General features: G+C 36.3%; 1 protein-coding gene across 2 annotated transcripts in view; it reads right to left on the bottom strand.

Annotated features, from left to right (window-relative positions):
* Positions 1-18,804, bottom strand: part of rnf43 (ring finger protein 43) — a 119,775-nt gene extending 100,971 nt beyond the window's left edge. For both annotated transcript variants that reach the window (XM_073860969.1, XM_055198201.2), the window contains exon 1: positions 17,622-18,804. In XM_073860969.1, coding sequence (XP_073717070.1) covers positions 17,622-17,861 — 240 coding nt within the window. In that variant the 5' untranslated portion in view covers positions 17,862-18,804. The remainder of the gene's footprint in view (positions 1-17,621) is intronic.
* Between the last annotated feature and the right edge of the window lie 1,519 nt (positions 18,805-20,323).

Genomic DNA, 20,323 nt, shown 5'->3' on the forward strand with positions numbered 1-20,323 from the left:
TTTGGAATACTATGTATTTGGACATAATACTTGCCTCGACTACTGCTTTCCGCTTATAGTATGGAAGTAGGCAGTTTTGGACGCAGCACATAAAAATGGGCCCCACTGGTTTAAAATTGTAAAATTAAAACACACAACACAAATTAAATCCAACTAATATGTTGCTTTCTTAGTTTATGGACATTGGGAAAGATGTGAGGAGTCTTTATGTCATCTGTTTTGGAAAAATTGTTTTTCTGTCTTTTCAACTAAAATTAGTTTTTATTGATTTATTAAAAATTAGAAATTATTGTTATTTTGAGAATGGTGATAACAAAATTTACAATTTGGTCAATTTCTTCATCTTGCATGGCAATTTTTTTATTCATGAATGTAGATTGTTAAATATCCTTGATTATTACGCCAGAATGAGAGTATAGTTCCTAATCATTTCGGCCTAGAAAATCACAACTTTTAGGTTTTCGTCAGTCTTAGTACACGATGTAACTACAGAAGAATCAAGTTTTAAAAATGGTAATAATCAAATGTTTAACTCTAGGGGAGCAGGAAAATGAGCATATTTTCAAAAAAGTGGAGTGTCCCTTTAAAATCATTTTTACGCAAGATTTTCTTAAGAGAAATTACTCTTTTTATGAAGTCTCTTTAAATTGTAAAAAAAAATTAAAAGGTACATCTTTTTAAAATAGACGAGTCCGTATTTGGCGTCTTGTGAATATCTTCTGTTTTATTTATTTTTTTGTTTTTCAAATTTTCTGCCTTTGTTTTTTTAATGATGTTTATATGTTCTCAATAAATAAATAAATAAATAAATAAATAAATAAGACAAAAATGTCAATTTATACATTTAAGTGTTGAAGTTTTTATTAAGTAATAATTTTGTTATAAAGCAACAGAACTACAATACTGTACGTATCAAATAGCAATACAAAATACAAATATCATTGATATTAATACAGACTATTTACTATAGGGTGATATAGTATTCTGTATTTTGAGCCTTACCATAGTGAATTTTACCACAGTTTACTATAGTAAATGATATAGTATAATAGTATTTTTTCATGTGGTTAATTTTGAAAAGGTTATGGACATTTTTCTTGTTTTTAAATAGTAGCATACAGATTAAACAATGTAAAGCAGATAATACCTTTCCTATGAGCTTGCTTCTTTTCCTTTGCTTTTCTATTTAGCTCCTGAAAGGTACCGTTTTGATGCCATAGTTTGCCTATAAGCCTACCACCACAACTTCACTAAAATAAGTCTTGTTTTTATCTTTATTAAAAGATGTAATGTGACTATTACATTGTTATACGACACTACCCATAATCCTAAAAACGTTTCATTTCCAAACATGTGCAGTGAGACGTTTTTGACACACATCTCCGCAAGAGCGTCACTACCCTGTAAAAAAAAATCTGTAGAAATTACAGTGTTATTGCAGCTGGGTTGCCGGTAATTTACTGTAGATTTAAATGTATGTTATTTACTAGCAAGAGTTTGTTCAAAGTTAAATACATTTTAAATATTAACAAGTCTTTATCTTTACAGAATAAAATTATATAATAACAGCCTCATGCAAAGCATTCTGGGAACCAGAAATCATCATCATCAACCTTTTTCAGATTTTTGCTTCAGATTTTGTTTCCCAGAATGTTTTGCTTAATGCTGTCTTTTTAGTTTTACTCTGTAAAGACAAAGAATTGTGAATGTTTAATGTTCATTTAATTTTTAACAAACAGTGTTGCCAGTAAATAACATAAATTTAAATCTACGGTAAGTTACCGGCAACCCAGCTGCAATAACACTGTAATTTCTACTGATTTTTTTTTACAATGTAACTTTATGCAAATTAACCCACTCTTATTTATGTTTTCTGTCTTTATTTATACTGATGTTTTGCATTTATTGTCATTTTACTGTGTAGAGTTTATCCTGAAAAAATTGTTTTTATGCTTGGAGGGCCCTTGTCTTGTCGCGGGGCCCCAGGCAATCGCCTGTATTGCCTGTTGGAAGGGCCGGCCCTGCATGTACAGCATGTTTCAGACAGTGGATAGACCTTTATGTCCACAGTCACAGAAAAACTCAAGCAAATAAAACGGTCTGTTCCAACACGCCGATCTGCTAACACAACCTGCATCGAATATATTTGCTCAAGCATCAAAAAAACATTACCATGATTACAAATCTTGGAAAAATGTCTTGTCGGGCGGCACCTTTTCTGAGGCCTGAACCGGGGCTGTTTGGAAACTTTGAAGGAGTGTTTGAGAAAGGCACGGTTGGCACAAACCAGTTGACAGTCAACTCTGAACTCTTTTACAAGGAGAGAAACGGCAAGGAAGGGTCAGGTGAGGGACAGCGCGAACGCCATTGGCCGTCTGCACGGCGAGCATGTGATTTCCAGGAGCATAAAGCGTCAGTGAGTGCGCGTACAATATGGCTTTTGTAGTCAGAATTGCACAAGATCCAAGACGCTTTGATGTGAGGTAATGGAGTTTAGTAAATGACACACATAAACCTCACACACAGCACACATGCAGCAATTTCAGATTAATATCACTGACACTTGGTTAAAACAGCAAACTGAATTTAGGTTCACACAGAGAATCATTTATTGATAAAGCGTGACACAAACACACCCAGCTAACATTATGAAGATCTGTATTTCCTGAGCTCACATCTCAATGAAAAGCTATACATCTAACATCTAAGTTTCTCTATGTTTGATGATCAAGCATAATGACTTAACAAAGACATTTTAATGTAACTGAAGTGTGTGTATGGCCAGCGAGTTTCCACACGGATCCCATCTGTCTGTCTGTTTTTTCTTCTCTAATCACCGTCTTCCTACGTTTAAACTCAGCGTTTGATGTTTACTAATGGAAAAGCTACACGATGCGTGTTATTTACAAAGTCCTAAAATTCCTCTCGGAAAACACATCCGGAGAAAAACGATGCAGGCTATTAATAAAACCACGAGACAATCACACAGAGATTGACAAAATCACAAACAAGTTAGTTTGCTTAAGCACACTGACGGATGTTAGACTAACAAACTTCCACCTGATCAAAGCAGGCAGACACACAACATACAGTATGATCCATGCTTCACAACCTAATACGTAATAAAACACTATATCTTGAATTTTCTCTATACACAGTTCATGTCATTTTGTGTCAAGTTCATTTGCTTTCAGATATTTAAGATATGTATTTATATTTCGCGTTGTTTATTTATTGTTTCATTGGCCTTGTACACACTGCATATAAATTTTAAAGTTATATTTTTGGACATTTTGCCTTTATTTTAACAGTGAGTGAGAAAAGGACAGGAAAGTACAGGGAGGAGAGAGGGGTATGGGATCGACAAATGACCACGAGTCGGGAATCGAACTCGGGTCGCAGAAAGTGCTAAAGCACCACATGTCGGAAGCACTGCAGACTACATCGGCTCTGACGTTACTTTACTTTTTAATGTTTTATCCTATTCTGTACAGATAAACTTTAGTAATATACAGAACTGACAACCGGATTGTACAACCGAATTAACTCCCGCAAAATGAGGTAGTGACAACCGCATTTACAGAAACTCTGCATAGTGCACTGAAAAAAATTATTCATTCAATGTACTCAATTTTTTTAAGGTAAGTAGTTGCAATCAATTTATTTAAGCTACATTTAAACAAAAGTTTTTTGTTTTTCTTTTTTTGTTTAAATGTAGCTTAAATAAATTGATTGCAACTACTTACCTTAAAAAAATTTATTAAATTGAATTAATCATTTTTTTCACATAACCAAACTGAACAACCTCTGTAGTTGTTTATTAAGTATTTAAATTTGCATCATGGACATAACAGGTCTCTCTTCTGAAAAAATAAATGCCTAGTACGGGAAAAAGTCTTCTGTACACTGAAAAAAATAATTCATTTATTATACTAAAATTTTTTAAGGTAAGTAGTTGCAATCAATTTATTTAAGCTACATTTAAACAAAAGTTTTTTGTTTTTCTTTTTTTTTGTTTAAATGTAGCTTAAATAAATTGATTGCAACCACTTACCTTAAAAAAATTGTAAATTGAATAAATCTTTTTTTAGTGTATGCGCGGTGCAAAAAATGAGACAGACACGAGCATCGCTGACTAGTGTTGCCAGATCTTAAACAAAAAAATCCAGTAATAAACCAAAATAAATGCAAATGTTTTCCCTCAAAGATTAAATTATTGGAACCGGCACCTTCACACTTTAAAAACACCAAAACATTGATTGCTTCGTCAGCCAAAAGCCATAAACGGTTAAGCGCCACAACAGTATGCAAGTACAAAAGACGAGGACCTGGCAACACTGCAAGACTGCACTCTGTCTGTAATATTATTTTGGTCAAAGCTGTGAATAGTTAGCATGCGAGACGGCAGAACGTTGCCATTTTTATCTCTAGGTCAATTGTTGCATTTTCAGGAGTGAGTCTTGTTCCGTACACGATCATTTTAAGTGATTCACACCCGCATTTAAATGCGGTTGCCACTCCTGAAAGTTTGCAGTGTGTGTGTGATGTCATTGTTTCAAAGCAGCTTTACATGAAAATAGAAATAGAAGAACTGCAAAAAAGAATGATTAAATATTAAATTATATACCAAGTAATTCTATTCTAAGCATTAAGCACTTCAACTACGGTGAAGGTTTATGATTGCATATTGGTATTAAGAGCCGTCAAGTCCGGTTGTGCGGCAGATCACTGATTTATCAAGTTAAACACTGATCGAGCACAAATAAAACAAGAGATGTGCACTTTTTATGAAGATTTCACTTTTTTATGAAGAAATCAATTCCTGTTTGACACTCAGATGATGTTTTTATGGCTGATCTCCTCCCATAAACTCAACCGTACACATCTGAATCTCATCATTATCATCGTTCATTACAGTCAGAGAAACACTGCTGAGCTCACAGATCTCATTTGAACTCTGTGAATGATAATTGTGTTTATAACCCATATTTCACAATTCCTTTAAACAGCTATTATGAAGGAGACACCACAATTTAACAGTTTTTGACTTTGTCTACTTGGGAGGGAGAAATAAAATGAATGTTTATAAGAAGATCAACCCCTTGCACATCACATGGCTCCACCCAGTTTCATATAAAACTTGCAAATCAGCAACTAAAGCTCACCAACATGAACTGAAGACCACCGGGCAGGAAGATGAATTTCCTTTTGACGTCCCAAAGGTGTCTTTACTTCAAAAGATCAAATAATCTTCCTTAAAATCTTTCATCAAAATGCAATAAATGCCTTCACAGTTCATCTGATGTCCTGACTTTAAAACCTGGACAGAGCTCAGTCTCAATTGATTATCATGAACTGTGATGATGACAAAATAAAATAACATCTACTAGTATTAGAATATATAAAAAAAATATTTATACATTGTTGGCATGAGAGAGTAAGTCCTTAGCATCAGCAGATAACTCCTGAAGTAAACTAGCTACACCCTGACCTTCTGCATCACTCTTCAACCAATCATCTGGCTCCATTCAGACCTGGAACGCCCCCTTTTCCACTATCCAATTAAATCCTGACATTTTTTCACAAGAAAGAGTTGCACATAACACTTCATGCTGACTACGAGTGTCAATAATGTGGTGATGATGACTTAATACAAAGACACACATAAACGCTAATGGATCTAAATGAGCACTAGTAGCATTGTCTTCAGCCTGATTTAATTGTCTATAAATAACTTACACTAATCTAACAGGACCTACAAACACAGCGACGACTGACTCACATTTAGAAACATTTCCACAGGCTTAATTCAAGCCTTAAAACATTAAAGAAAACGATCGCCCTGTTGGTAAATAAGTGTTGCCTTTAACAGAGACATGTCATGAAAATTTGACTTTTTCCATGTTAAGTGCTATAATTGGGTCCCCAGTGCTTCTATCAACCTAGAAAATGTGAAAAATATCAACTCAGTAACTTAGTTATGGTAAACCATTCTCTACAAGCATGTGAAAAAATAGCTCATTGAAGTTTGGCTCCCCTTCTGATGTCAGATGCTATAATAAATTATCTGGTATTTTGAGCTAAAACTTTACGTACTTTGAAGACACCATTTGACGTGTCAAAAAAAGTCTTATGTAATGTCCCCTTTAAAGGAACAGACGGACGCTTTCCAAACAGGTTGCATGTTGTGGAGGTGTACATTTTTAAACCCTTTTGAATTTTATTTTCATCATCAGCTGTTTTAGGTGATTGTGATTGTGACATCTCACACGATGCTTTGACATGCATGTAAACATTTATTCCACTTTGTACAAAACACAGAGATATTTATCATATAGCGCTATTTATCCCACAATTACCAAGAAAAAAGGTACAAAAGTTGTCACTGGGATGATATCTTTTAAAAAGGTCCTAATTTATACTACTTTGGAGCAGATATGTACCTCTGACATACCAATATGCACCTTTTAGTTACAAAAAGTGTACTTTTTTACAACCTTTGAGACAACCTTTGAACCTTCTTGTACCTTTATTTCTGAGAGTGCATGAATTTCGGTCAATATCGTCCAGCCTTGTATAAAGAACAGCATGAAATACTCCAGAATAATGTAAAAAAATAAGTTGTAAAAGCCCACTGAAGTGTTTGGCTGTATTGCAGACAGTATACGGTTATTTAACTGTATATATAACGTGGTTAGCTTGATAAAGCCCCCGTAACACTGAAAACTCCAGAGGAATGTGTTGTATAACATGCCACTGACAGACACGAATACATCCCAGCATTCCTTTCTCATCTAATGACTAAAACAAGAGACTGCGGCCCAGTGTCTTTAAGAGCTTTGCCATGCCTGCCCTCCACTTCAACCCTACACACACACACACACAAACACACACGTTTAACAAACTGAATATGACATACCTTACACAACTACTGTTCACAAATAAAGCACATTTACAAGACAAAACATCATCTATGTGGGACATGTCAACGCACAGAAATGTTTTAACCATGTCAATGTCATGTTAAAGAAACAAAGCAAGTATATGTCTGTGAGATGACAGCAGTGTCTAAAAAGATCTTCCTGTTCCTCTCGTCTTCACAAATTTCACAATGGTACAAAGCAAACAACCAGCAGTTACTGGGAAAAAAAGCATGGAAGATGATTGGTTCCTTTCCTTTTGCAATAATGTTCAGCATTCCAGACCTAGTGCTTTTCAATGCAATTAATTTATTCAATTTGTTTATGTCACACACACAGTTATTCACACATAAACATTGCTTTAAATTGCGTAAATTAAATTGCATTGAAGGGCAGTAGGTCTGGAGTGTTGCTGAACATAATAGACTTACTTGAAAACCTCCCAAACCCTGGCATTCCCATTTTCTAGCAAAGCTCAGTGTGAAGCTAGTTTGCATTAATTTACCCAAAGCTGATATAGTATAGAGTAGTGATAGGACAATATATTGCAGAGGCGGATATTTGGATATTTTTTATTATTGCATCAGACAATAAATTTTTTCCATCGGCCATTAAATTTCTCTATTACTTTAATTTGATGTTTGTAATGAAAAGACACTCAGTGTCACTCAACGTAAAGCAAACAGCTATTTTTATAAATGTTATGCATAACAAATTTTTATTTTATTTTATCAATTTTCTATTTGTCTCTTGTTTACTGTAATAACATTTGTGTTATATCAGTGTAACATTTTTCTATCAAAGTGTAACTTTGACTGAAATAACCACTCGTTACAACCGAGGTATGCAGCAAAGCATTTGTGAAGCCACAACACGCACAACCTTGAGGCGGATGGGCTACAACAGCAGAAGACCCCACCGGGTACCACTCACCTCCACTACAAATAGGTAAAAGAGGCTACAATTTGCACGAGCTCACCAAAATTGGACAGTTGAAGACTGAAAAAATGTTGCCTGATCTGATGGGTCTCGATTTCTGTTGAGACATTCAGATTTTAGAGTCAGAATTTGGCGTAACAGAATGAGAACATGGATCCATCATGCCTTGTTACCACTGTGCAGGCTGGTGGTGGTTTGTGTAATGGTGTGGGGGATGTTTTCTTGGCACACTTTAGGCCCCTTAGTGCCAATTGGGCATCGTTTAATGCCACGGCCTACCTGAGCATTGTTTCTGAGCATCCCTTTATGACCATCATGTACCCATCCTCTGATGGCTACTTCCAGCAGGATAATGCACCATATCACAAAGCTCTAATCATTTCAAATTGGTGTCTTGAACATGACAATGAGTTCACTGTACTAAAATGGCCCCCACAGTCACCAGATCTCAACCCAATAGAGCATCTTTGGGATGTGGTGGAACGGGAGCTTTGTGCCCTGGATGTGCATCCCACAAATCTCAATCAACTGCAAGATGCTATCCTATCAATATGGGCCAACAATTCTTGTTGAATCAATGCCATGTATAATTAAGGCAGTTCTGAAGGCGAAAGGGGGTCAAACACAGTATTAGTATGGTGTTCCTAATAATCCTTTAGGTGAATGTATATATTCAATGTATATATTTTTTTATGAAAGTGGAATATTCCTTTAGGGCAAAAAATTTCAATTTTATCTAGTCTTTATAGCATAACTAGTAAAACATATTGGGGCGCTTTTCCCGGACAGGAATTAGACTAGTCCTAGACTAAAATAAATGTAGGAGCTGTCCAAACTAAAAACATCTTGCACTGACATATCTTAAAATACATCAGTGCCCTTTGTTTTGCTTCAAGATGCACGCAAGTAGGGATGATTAACGATTAATCACGATTAATCTATAGCAGGATAAAAGTTTTTGCTTACATCATATATGTGTGTGAACTGTGTATAATAAGTTTGTATAGAGAAAAACTTGATTAATTGTTATGCATCCCTACACGCAAGTAATGTTTATTAAAACTAGTTACATTTCCCAATTAACCTTCTAAGATGTGTACACATACGTGGATCTCACATTTTTTGTTGTTTGCACCATAATACTTAATTCTTTGTAACTTGGACCTGTTGTACACAAACATGGACACTTACACTGCTTCATGTTTAAAGAAAAATATTTGGTTATTATATTTATTAAATCTAACCCCAAATAGGTGGAAGAAATCTGAAAAAAAGACAAACCAAAGCTCGGGTTTTATAGGAGGTTAAGGCCTAGTCCTGGCTTAAACTAATCCCTGTTCGGGAAACCACCCCATTATAGAAACATTTCTGACTAAGATTTTATTCATTCATTTTTTCAGGCCTACACATCACAATTTTAAAATGTTCGGACCTTTTCAGGTTTCCCATAAATACTTTAGAAAATTTTTATTTCAATTAAACTAAATTTCTGAGACTTTAAAGAGATCTTATATGCCACAAGTTTCTTTCCTATAGATGCCTAATACTCCGAAAAGCAACCCTGCCATGGATTACACATGCAAACTAAACTAAACTATAATTTCAAAGAAGCAAAACAGCTACAAGACAAACATCTCCAGGTCGTGAGGCGAGCGGAGGGGCGGGCAACCTGTTATCAGTTTCCAGAGGGGAAATACAGACAGGAAATCCATCTGAATGAAGGGAGGGGAAGCCTATCGGAAACACAGAGTAAACAAGCTTCTTTTTAATCATCTAGACTCGCGTTTTCAACTCCAAAGCCCTTTGATCTTCTCCTCCGTGAACTTGTTCATCTCTTCCTCCCCATCATCTGCACTCCTGAGACATCAGAAAAGGAGTTTGAAGCTTGTAAGTGAAGATTAGTTAAAAGTGGAGAGTTACACGATAGATAGCAGGCTGCCAAAACGTTTGTTTAGTTAGCGCTAATGTGTTCGTCTGCTGTCAGGCTCTTTGTTACCCGATAATCGATTTCTATCACAGCGCAGATAATCTGAGAGACTTGCTTTGATATGACTCATTGCAAATCACAGATTTATTTTTGCTGGAGTCCTACAAGTATACAATATATCATTAATAGTAAGCATCACTTCATTGCAAATGTCATAACATGAGTTAAAGATAACCGACTGAAAACAATATACCTGATATAATGAAATGACTAATTTTGATTGGATGAGCCACATACAAAGTGCTGCATAAACATCATACATGTGCACAACAACCACACATCAGTTCAATATATTAATGTGTAAAGTTGCATTGTTACAAGATAAATATTAAAACACTGTACACAAATATCTAGCGCAGAACTTAATGCAAGATCTTAAAATAGCGTTAATGCTAGGGCTGTCACAATGATTAAATAATTGTCTCATCGCGATTATTTGACCCCATCGCAATGATTTCAGATTACCGCAATGATTGCACATCTCTCTAAAAAACACAAGGGGGAGCTGCAGCGCCTGAATGAACGAGACTGTATCAGATGGCGCTCCTTAACTGACAGCGTAACGCAAAACATTGCAAAGCCATTCAATAGAGTGGAAAAAACAACATTTAAAGAAATGCCGCAAAACTTAAAAACAGTATGAACGGCCACGTAAAACATACATTTCCAAAACAGCAATTCCAAATTTAGGGAAATGAAGGATGCTATTCTTAAGGATCTGTAAGGAATTTTTTTTTGCAGCCACTACAGACATGTGGTCCAGTACTAATATGACCTTAGTAGAATTGGTATTACTTTATTTTGATTGCATTTTTATTTTCAGTTATTTTTAGACACTCTGCTGTGTTTATTTTCCATTTTTTAGATATTTTCATTAAATAATTACTTTTAAATATGTGATGTGTATTAATATTTACTGCCAGGTAAACCTTGCAAAATATTTAATTTAGATAATCTCAAAAATGTGTGAATTTTGTTAAAATGTGAAAGTGAAAATTATTTCATGAACAAACCAAAAAAATTATAAGAATTAAATGTCACAGCAATAAAACAGGCAATTAACCGTCAGCCAAATTTCATAATTGTGACAGCCGGATTTAATGCAAGAGCTGGTATAACCCAATACCCAATTTGGGGAAGACCACAACGATTAAGCTGAATGAAACATTGGAATAATTCTGTTAATCAAAAGATAAAACTTCAACAGATGTGGTGTGCAAAACCTCTGGACTTTATCACTTTGTGCTCTTACAGGACAAGCGTTCAAGCTCAAAGTCGGGGTTTTGGCTTTTGCTTCATTTCACGAGGGGAGCATCAGAACGCCTGACCTCTCCGACATGTGCAAACACTTTAAAATGGGCCTTCACTGACCTAAGAACAGGACCAAACCGATATTGAGAAAGCATATACTTACATTAAATGAGAGACAAACAGAAAAATTGGTGAAACTAAATCAACTTTTGTTATGCAATATATAATCTATCAAACCTATCCCTGAAATGCACATCTGTCCTAAAAAATAAACAAAGCACATAAGGGCTGTGACTCTGATGCTTTTCTCTTTAAATTAAACCTTTCCACTATCATCATCATCATGTCTAATCTTGTATTTTTCTGCTCTGTGATCCACCGACGGGCCCAGAAAAGAGACTTAGATTTGGGGAGTGCAGCTCGCCAACCTGTGGCCTGCAGAAACAACATGCTCATGAAGATGAAATGGGACAGTGGATGTGTAATTACTGGTGGTTATGAAAACTGGCTGTCATCCTCTACGAGCCCGATTCAAAGCAGCCCGAGGACAGCCAGACCGACACGCCTGCATTAAACAAGAAGAAACAACAATAATCCAACTCTCTGCTGCATCTCTTTAGCTTCAAGATTTTAGTATGAAAAAATGCTGCATGGCAGCGCCCGGTGATCTATCAGATATTCATGATTATTGTGATGGCATTAATGCACATTTTATTAAGAAAATCAGTTCACTAAAAGAAATTGTGTGATCCTTGTCTTGTGAACTGTATAAGTGTTTCAGCTTATGAGGCGGTTTTCCGCAGAGGGTTTAGGTTAAGCCAGTCCTTAATTTTGAGAACTTTGAGTAGTACCTTAAACACCTAAAAACATTACTGGTGTGTGCATCTTGAGACAAAACAATGGCACTGTAATTTTTAGACATGTCAGTGGAGATAAACATGCATTTTAGTCTGGGACTAGACTTAAGCCCTGTCTGAAAAACTTCTCCTTACACTTCTGTCATAATACTGCAACAGAGATAGCTTGAAGTTTCTTAAATCAGTTCAAACTGTTCATTTTAGTGAATCAATTCATTATTAGTTTGCTCAAAGGTTGGGTAAAACTTTACACATTTCTTAAAATGTTACCAAATTGGAATACATGAACTAACAATGATTACTTCTATAGCATCTTACAAATATGTAAGATTAAATTTGTGTTAACAAAAATTAATATACTCACACACACACACACACACTGTTTGGTTTAATCATTTGTGAATATAATGTCATGTTATAATGTATGCTATTCAAAGACATTTATGTGTAACATTAAGCTGTACCTGTCAAAATTATCTGCAGCATCCGGGTTACCGCGTGTTACTTGTTTTGAGCGGTTGTTAACTAAAAATATGATCCTTGAAATGTCGCAATTGGCCAATCAGAATCTAGCATTTTAGAGAGCGGTGTAATAACTAATTATTAATGAATGAGAACAAATTTAAAGTATTACCAAAATTTGTTTCTCAAAAATGTTCCCCGCCATTGACGAGTTAACTTGTCAATTAGGGATGGGCATAATTAATCGACGATCGATAATTGATTGTTAAGAATTTCGTCGATGACGTTAATTTGTTATCAATTAATCAAATGCATTTTTTTATCTAACTCCTGTTTCACAAATACTCCATTTGCGTATGTGTGCGGCGAATCCGTCAAGCACCCGTTGCAGTGCGCTGCTGACCGCTTATTCTGCTTATAAAACGTTCATGTGATTGACACTTTCTGTGAACACTTTTCCGCATAAACAATAGAACAAAGCATCATTTTTTTTCACAAAACAATAGCCTATATTTTAGATATTATTTGACAGACTAGTAAGTGTGGATTAAGGATGTTTAAAATCTCTAGCCTGGTGGTCAGGATCTGAATGGATCAAATCAGCAGTTTTGCAATGGTTTATTTATCTCCACATATATCATAAATAAAAATAAGCAGAGTAACTTTGCAAGTCTACCCTTCCACATTATATATTTCCTACTATGTTTTATTATTTCCAAATAATAAACGAGAGTATTCAACGACAAAAAGCGTCTCATATGGAAATAAATCCTCACAATATTATTATTTCTCAAAACTTTATGACAAAAATAAGCAACTGTATTCCTACAGTTATTCAAAGATGCAGACATTATTCCGCATATATTTGAATATTATACGAAAGTATTCATATAACGGCACGTTTCATATGGCAAATAAATATCCTCACATTACCATAACAGCATAATGAAATGAATAAACAGACAATGAAACAGGATTGAAATATAAATTGTATTATTATTACCGGGAAAAAAGCAATATTGCTAAAATAATCTCTGAGGTAAATGCGTGAAAAACGCTGTTACCCGCACAATAAGTGCGGAAAAATGAGCAATAAAAATGAAAAAAGCATTATTAGGCCATGTCTCAAAACTTTATATGACAAAATATATTTAAAAGAAATGTATACTTACAGTTATTCAAAGATGCACACATTATTCCATATTACTCCCGTTTATGAGCACGTTTGTCTCTGGCCTCGCTCTGTTATGTAATAGATTGACAGGTGCGCATCTCCGTCTTTCAAACATATATCATTTTGTAATTACTACCTTAGGAAAATTAGCCATGATTTTATTATTGTGAAAATGTTTTTTTTTTTCAGATTAAAAACGATTTGTTTTTCCGCAATTTTACTAAAAATACTATGGTTATGGTATATTGTGGAGTTGGAGACCATAGTTAAGTTGTGTCTACTGTTGTTTTACATCAAATAAAAACTAAAAGACTATGTTAGTATAATTAAACAATGGTGAATGGGGCTCACAAAAAGCACGCTGTTTCACACATACTCTGTATGCGGAATAAGCCAAGTTAGCGCTGAGGTACCTGTGCATCCCGGTCAGTCTCCTCGGAGCGGCTGTTTTCGGTGGCGGCTGGACTGACGGTCACCATGGGTTGCGGTCGCGTCTGACCCCAAAACATGCTTTTATTTCTCAAAAAAAAAACAACAACAGTAGACTTGTGCAGAAGTTTTATGCGAGTTACTAAAGTTAGTTATTTTACATGAGGCTTTAAGTAGCCTAATTTGTTATAGCCTAATGTTAGGAAGGCTAATATCTTGCACTTTCTTCTGGCTTGAATAATTTTGAGTTACATTTTGACAAAACCTCAGATTTAAGTATTATGTTTTTTTTTGTTTAATTTAATGTTAAACATGAATCTGTTTTTTTTTATTTTGGAACTAATGAGGTCTCTGTTTAAGAACGCTGGCTCGCAGCTGCAGGTTCCGCTGCTTTAGTGCACCGCACATGCACGCACATATAGGTTTTAAACATAGTTTAACTGTCTGCCACAAGTTGATCTTGTAATAAAGGTCTCATCGAGGAAAAACAAGCTGTATATTTGTATTCATTGCATTTTTTATGTATAAAAGTTAAATAACAAATTTTATTATAAAAATATTAATGATTAATCGATAGTCGATCGTTAATTCTCCCGACGATCGACAAAGAAAACTTAATCGAATGCCCATCCCTATTGTCAATTAAGAAAAAATCTTCCCTGCCAATGACAAGTATTTCTGGTTTGCCGCAATACCGCTATTATCCACCAGTTATAATCAACTTATAAAACCTGGAAGTATCGCCCAAATGTTTTCGCTCTACATCTGATCTCTATCATAGTCCTTCACAAAAATGTAATTATCTTAACAATATTTGGTGTTTTTGAAGAAATCTACCCATATTTGAGAGGTCATAAAAAGAGAACTAATGAAGGTAGGATGAAAGTTTTTTTGTTTGTTTTTTTAAAGCAGATGGTCTGTTTTTTCGTTTGATATATTGTATGTTTAGATATTTTAAGAAGAACATTTTATGGAAGGCATTAAAATTTTGTGAAAATCATGAAAAATGCTGGCGCTGGCTGGCAACTCTTAATACAAAAATGCTGGCGGGGAAAGAGTTAATATTAAAATGCTCAAGTAAAAAATTCAAATCAATGCATTTTAGATTAAAACATTTATTTGTTTATATTTCTTCTGAAATAATGTTGAGGGATATCTGTATGTTTTTATGCTATAGCGGCCATCCTTACAAACGTCATCATCATAACTGAATAATTACATTCTATAGATAACTTAACATCATTCTATAAGTAGATAAAAGCCATTATGTTGTATTCAAGCGATCTGGCCTGAACAAAGACGCATGAATCTATCACTTTGTCCCCTAAAGGAAGGAACATTATACAGCAGGACAATCCACCAGGGCAACCCAGACCTGTTTCAACAGGTAAACGCTACAACAAAAAAACAACAGCGACACGCTCGCAGCACTCGAGCTAAAGAGAGAAGCACCTTGTACCATCAAATACTCAGCCGTACATACACTTCAGTCATTTCATTCAACATTACAGCACACTTAGCTCATGCAAAACGAAGAAAAGTGGTAACTTTTCTGGGTTTGAACCTTCAACCTTTGAGTTACTAACCCAGATCTGTAACAACAATCCTCCTCTGCTCGGGCTTGCGTTCCCAATTTCACATATTGCATGTAGATACTAGTTAGCAGCGTTTGGAAAGACATGAATGATGTGCTGTCACTTTCTAAGCGATTGGTTGGGTTACATCGGAGGGACTCGAGTCATAGTTACGGCTTAATAAAACAAAGACTTGGAGCGGTGTCTTTTGAATTGAGAGGTCCTGAGCCTCACGGTTGGGGTTAAAAACTGCACTCACGTTTAATTATTTAGTACTAGTATTTAGTACAATAAGTGCTTCAACTAGCTTAAACTCACAACAACATCTTTAGTTTCTAGGTTGGTTCATACAACACACATTCCACACAAGCAACTTGGTCTCAAATCTATTTTTATGGTGTAATATCTTTTTCCTACAGGGATAAAGCCTTTCATGTTTCATCTACAGTTAGCGCATCCCCTCTGGCATTATCTGAATTGCTCTTGCAGAGAACTGTGCTGTACGCAGCCTTCAAAGGCTTCACATCTGGCAGTATGGCCTCAGAGAACAGACCTAACTGTTTACAAGACCACAAATCTATCACCTCCAATAAGCCTGGGTGGAGTTTTTGGCACTAGGAGCAACACATATGAAGTCTTCCCAGGCGAAGAGGTCTACATGCTGACCTGAAACATTTCTTAGATGAAGGACGACATTACATTTATGCATTTGGCAGACGCTTATAACTAGGGCTGGGTATCCATTCAGATATTTCAGATCGATTGAATTTCGATTCACAAGCTATCAAATCGATTCGATTTCGATTCTCGGGTCGATTTTTATAATCGATTCCTGATTCAACTCAATGAATATAGATTTAATACAACAAAAAAAAACAGTGAACATAAGTTTACAAGTGGGTAATTAATAAAAAGAAATTAAAGCCACAACACTATCGTTGTCGTCTTGCTTGCGAAATCTAAAATGCTTCCATGCCTCTTACTTTTTATGTGAAGGTGGCATCAACGTCGATGAAGCACCTAAACCCTTCATTTTAAGCACTTAATGAAAGAATGACAGGCTTTTTGGTAACATCACGCAAGGCAAAAATGAGAGTAACATCTAATGAAAAAGACTAGTAATTTAAATAAACGTTAATGTTACGTTTAATGTTTTCAGGGGGAAAAAAAAAATTGATTCTTCTCTTTGAGAATCGATTCTGAATCGACCACGTTTTAAAAAACGATTAATCGAAAAATCGATTTTTTTTTTGCCCAGCCCTACTTATAACACTGCAAGTTACAAGACAAACGTTATTCTTTTGGGCCATTTTTTTCCTTTATTTGACACTATTAAGGAGACAACAGGGTGGAGAGAAGGGTATGGGATCTGCAAAGGACCTCGAGTTGGGAGTCTTGGGATTCAAACTCCGGTTGCCGGAAGTGCGTCTGCACCATATGTCGGAGCGCTGCCCACTACACTATCAAAATTTTTATCACTGCATGTTCCCTGGGTTCGATCCCATGACCGTTTGTGCTGCTAATGCAAAGTCCTACCACTGAGCTATACAAGAACACATCTTCTACATCTATTCGTGTTTTGATCTCATAACAGCAATGGTTGAACAAGCCACCTCAGAGAGGTACTGATGCTTCATTGGATGGCAGGTCATGTTATGAAGCTCCAAATGTTTTGACAGAACCTGGAAAATGCCTATTTTGAAGAATTTTAAACAAATATTATGACATAAGTAAATTGAAAGATCTGGAACTTTGTAGTTCACAAGTTCAAATAAAAACCAACCATTGAACATCTTGGTAGATGAGAGCTCACAAGATGCTGTTTGGACATTCAAACCTCACTGTATGATAAAACACTGCAAAAAATACCAGGATACAAACTTCCCAGAATTGATGCGTATGTTCCCAACCTCATTATTCCCAGGGTTCATGTTCCTGTGTAGATACTCTTCCCAACACCTGTAGGCTAACGCAGGACCAAAACCACATTCAGAAACCAGACCGAATCATCTTCCATCCACCGCTTACCTGCATCAGTTTCCCCTCGGCATAGCCGGCACTGCCACCGGCGAAAACTCCTTCCAGCGTGATGGGCCTGCTGGTGGGTTCCTGCTTCAGTAGGGTCACCTTGATCATGGCTTTGGGCGCAGATCTTTCCGACTCAACGGCAGCAGCTAGTTCCAACCCAGTGTGGCCCAACACCACCTGTAAGGCGGCCATGAGCAGCCACGGCCAGAGCCCGGCCAGTCGCCGCACAGGAACCCTCATTGTCCCGGCTGCAGCGGCGGGCTCCGGCCATACATGATGCACTGTCCCCAAATCTACCTGTCCAGTGGGATCCCAGCAAAAGATACAATTCCCAGCAGTCAGGTTTACGTTTCCAAAGGATTCTGCAGTAAGGTTTAACTAGTAAACATATTACCAATCAATCATTCAACTGTTTATGAACCTCAGATTTCACTTTTATCACACACGAGTAATTTCAAGCATTCATTAAGTGTGGGCTGACCCGTGTCACATGACTGACGTGATGAAATATGACATACTGTAGACACCACTGTGAAACACACAGGTGACCCATAGAGTTTGATGTGATCACCTGAGCTTCCAGTCAGATCGCTAATACTGGAAACATATTGTGATTTGATGTTGTTTCCCGCGCGCACGCACTAATAAAGTCACGTCATAATCTCTCACTTCTGCGCGTCCACTTCAAAGGATTCCAAACATTCCAGAACGCAACAGGTTGTAGCAGAATGATTGTATCCATCAATGCGACAATGTATCACTCAAAGATCTGATAATACTCCAACAAATCAGATGTATAATCTCCCTTTGAAAACTTTCCCCGTCAGGTCCGAGATGAAGACGAATCGAGAAGAAAATGTTGAAAAGTTTCACCGCACGAAAACGCTTACGCTTTCCCGACAACACGTGTCACTAAAGAGCCGTTCACGTACATATAAATCCATTCCAACCAATGAATTAAGATGAACAATCTGTTGATCCTTTACAAACCTGTTCGCCTTCAGTTTTTCTCTCACATTCAAATAGATTATCCGCAAATCGGTCGTGAAATCCAGTGGTTCAGGCAGAAATCCTAAAGGCGCTGTTCGTGGTGTGAAATCAAAGCTCCGTGTTGTTGAACCGTACGCGAACAGCAATGATCGCTGGAAAAGTGTAAAGTTGAAGTGTGTGTGTGTACCTGCTGTGGGACTGACACACTGAGGGTGGAGCAGAACCCGACTGATCTGACCAATTACATCCACATACACTGCGCCCCCTAGCGCACATCACTGCACTTACAGCAGTCATCACTGATAAACAATAACCTATATATACAGTACTGTGCTTAGGCCTCCATACCAGAATTAGATTTGTTGTTTTTGCAATGTTATAGTGATCATATATAGTTGTTTCTCAGTCTCTTTATTAGAATACATAAAAAAACAGGCTGTGCAGCTGCTAGCCATTTTGGTGCCTTAAGCATAATTCCTTTATGATGCCCCCGACCCAGAGAAAAAAAGTTTGTTTTTGCTAGTTTAACTTTTTATTACCAAACATATAACTCAATACCAATAACACAATAGCAGCATCACAGTATAAAACCTAAAATCACTAAAAAGAGAAAGTAAAATCTCTTTGTAAACATATGTAAAATAGCCAACATACACATTTGAAAGTGCAAACTTGTCTTCAGTAAATAGAATAGCTAAATAAAAAAAATATCAAAATAATCCAGACATGTTTTTCCCAAATTCAATGTCACCTTAAATAAATTACATTAAATAATCATCAAAAAGTACAAACAAAAATAGTCAATCTTACTTTGTAAACACATAGGCTATGTAGAACAGCTAAAACACACATTCAAGTAAAGTGCAAAATCTTCTTAGAACAAATGTTGTCAAAATAAACCATAAACTACTCAATATCTAAAGTATTACGTTCCCCTAACGTCTAGCGGTCAGGAGGGGAGGTAACAGAGGAGGCGAGAACACACTTCAATCCTCTGTCCCAGAGTGAAGACAACACCAGATGGTATAATAAAAAAAAGGCTTTATTATACAAAGATAGTAAAGAAAGTAACAGGTAGCTGGCGTCAGTTATTTGTAAAATGCATATGCATAGGTAAACAGTAAAATCTCAATTTAGCTTGCACCGAAGTTATAAATTATAACAACATTAACGTCAGCAAGTGCGAGGCGCATTACGATTAGCAGCAGCACATGCACATTTCCCGTATTTAAGAATGATTAAACATGGACTTACCTGCATGTGATGCACGGGCATCATCTCGCAGTTTCTTTTTCTTTCTTTTCTCTGATTCTGACTCTTGCTGTCTTTTCGGGGGCCATTTCCATAAAAGTTGCCTACTGTCCAAGGCGAGGGGGAGCATACTTTCTAGACTAGAGCAATTAAATAATCTTGTTCCCCCTTTTTTGTTACATGTACGTGGCTAAAAATTGCCTAATAATATTTCTATAGGCTAATGAAATAATATCGGCGTTATAATTGTTTCATTAGGCTATTTTTGGTGCCCCCTCAGCACTTGGTGCCCTACGCACAGCGTGTGATGCGCGTGATGGGAGTTGCGGCGCTGAATAAAGGAAATGTGTATGTAGGATTAAAAATTGTAAAATGTAAACTGATGTGTCAAGTTTTAAGAGGATAATCTCCCCCTTCCACTTCAGCTATAGTAGGAAACTGCAGGATCTCTTAAACCTAAA

This window comes from Misgurnus anguillicaudatus, chromosome 22, assembly GCF_027580225.2.
Source record: "Misgurnus anguillicaudatus chromosome 22, ASM2758022v2, whole genome shotgun sequence".
In the NCBI taxonomy this organism is placed as follows: domain Eukaryota; kingdom Metazoa; phylum Chordata; class Actinopteri; order Cypriniformes; family Cobitidae; genus Misgurnus; species Misgurnus anguillicaudatus.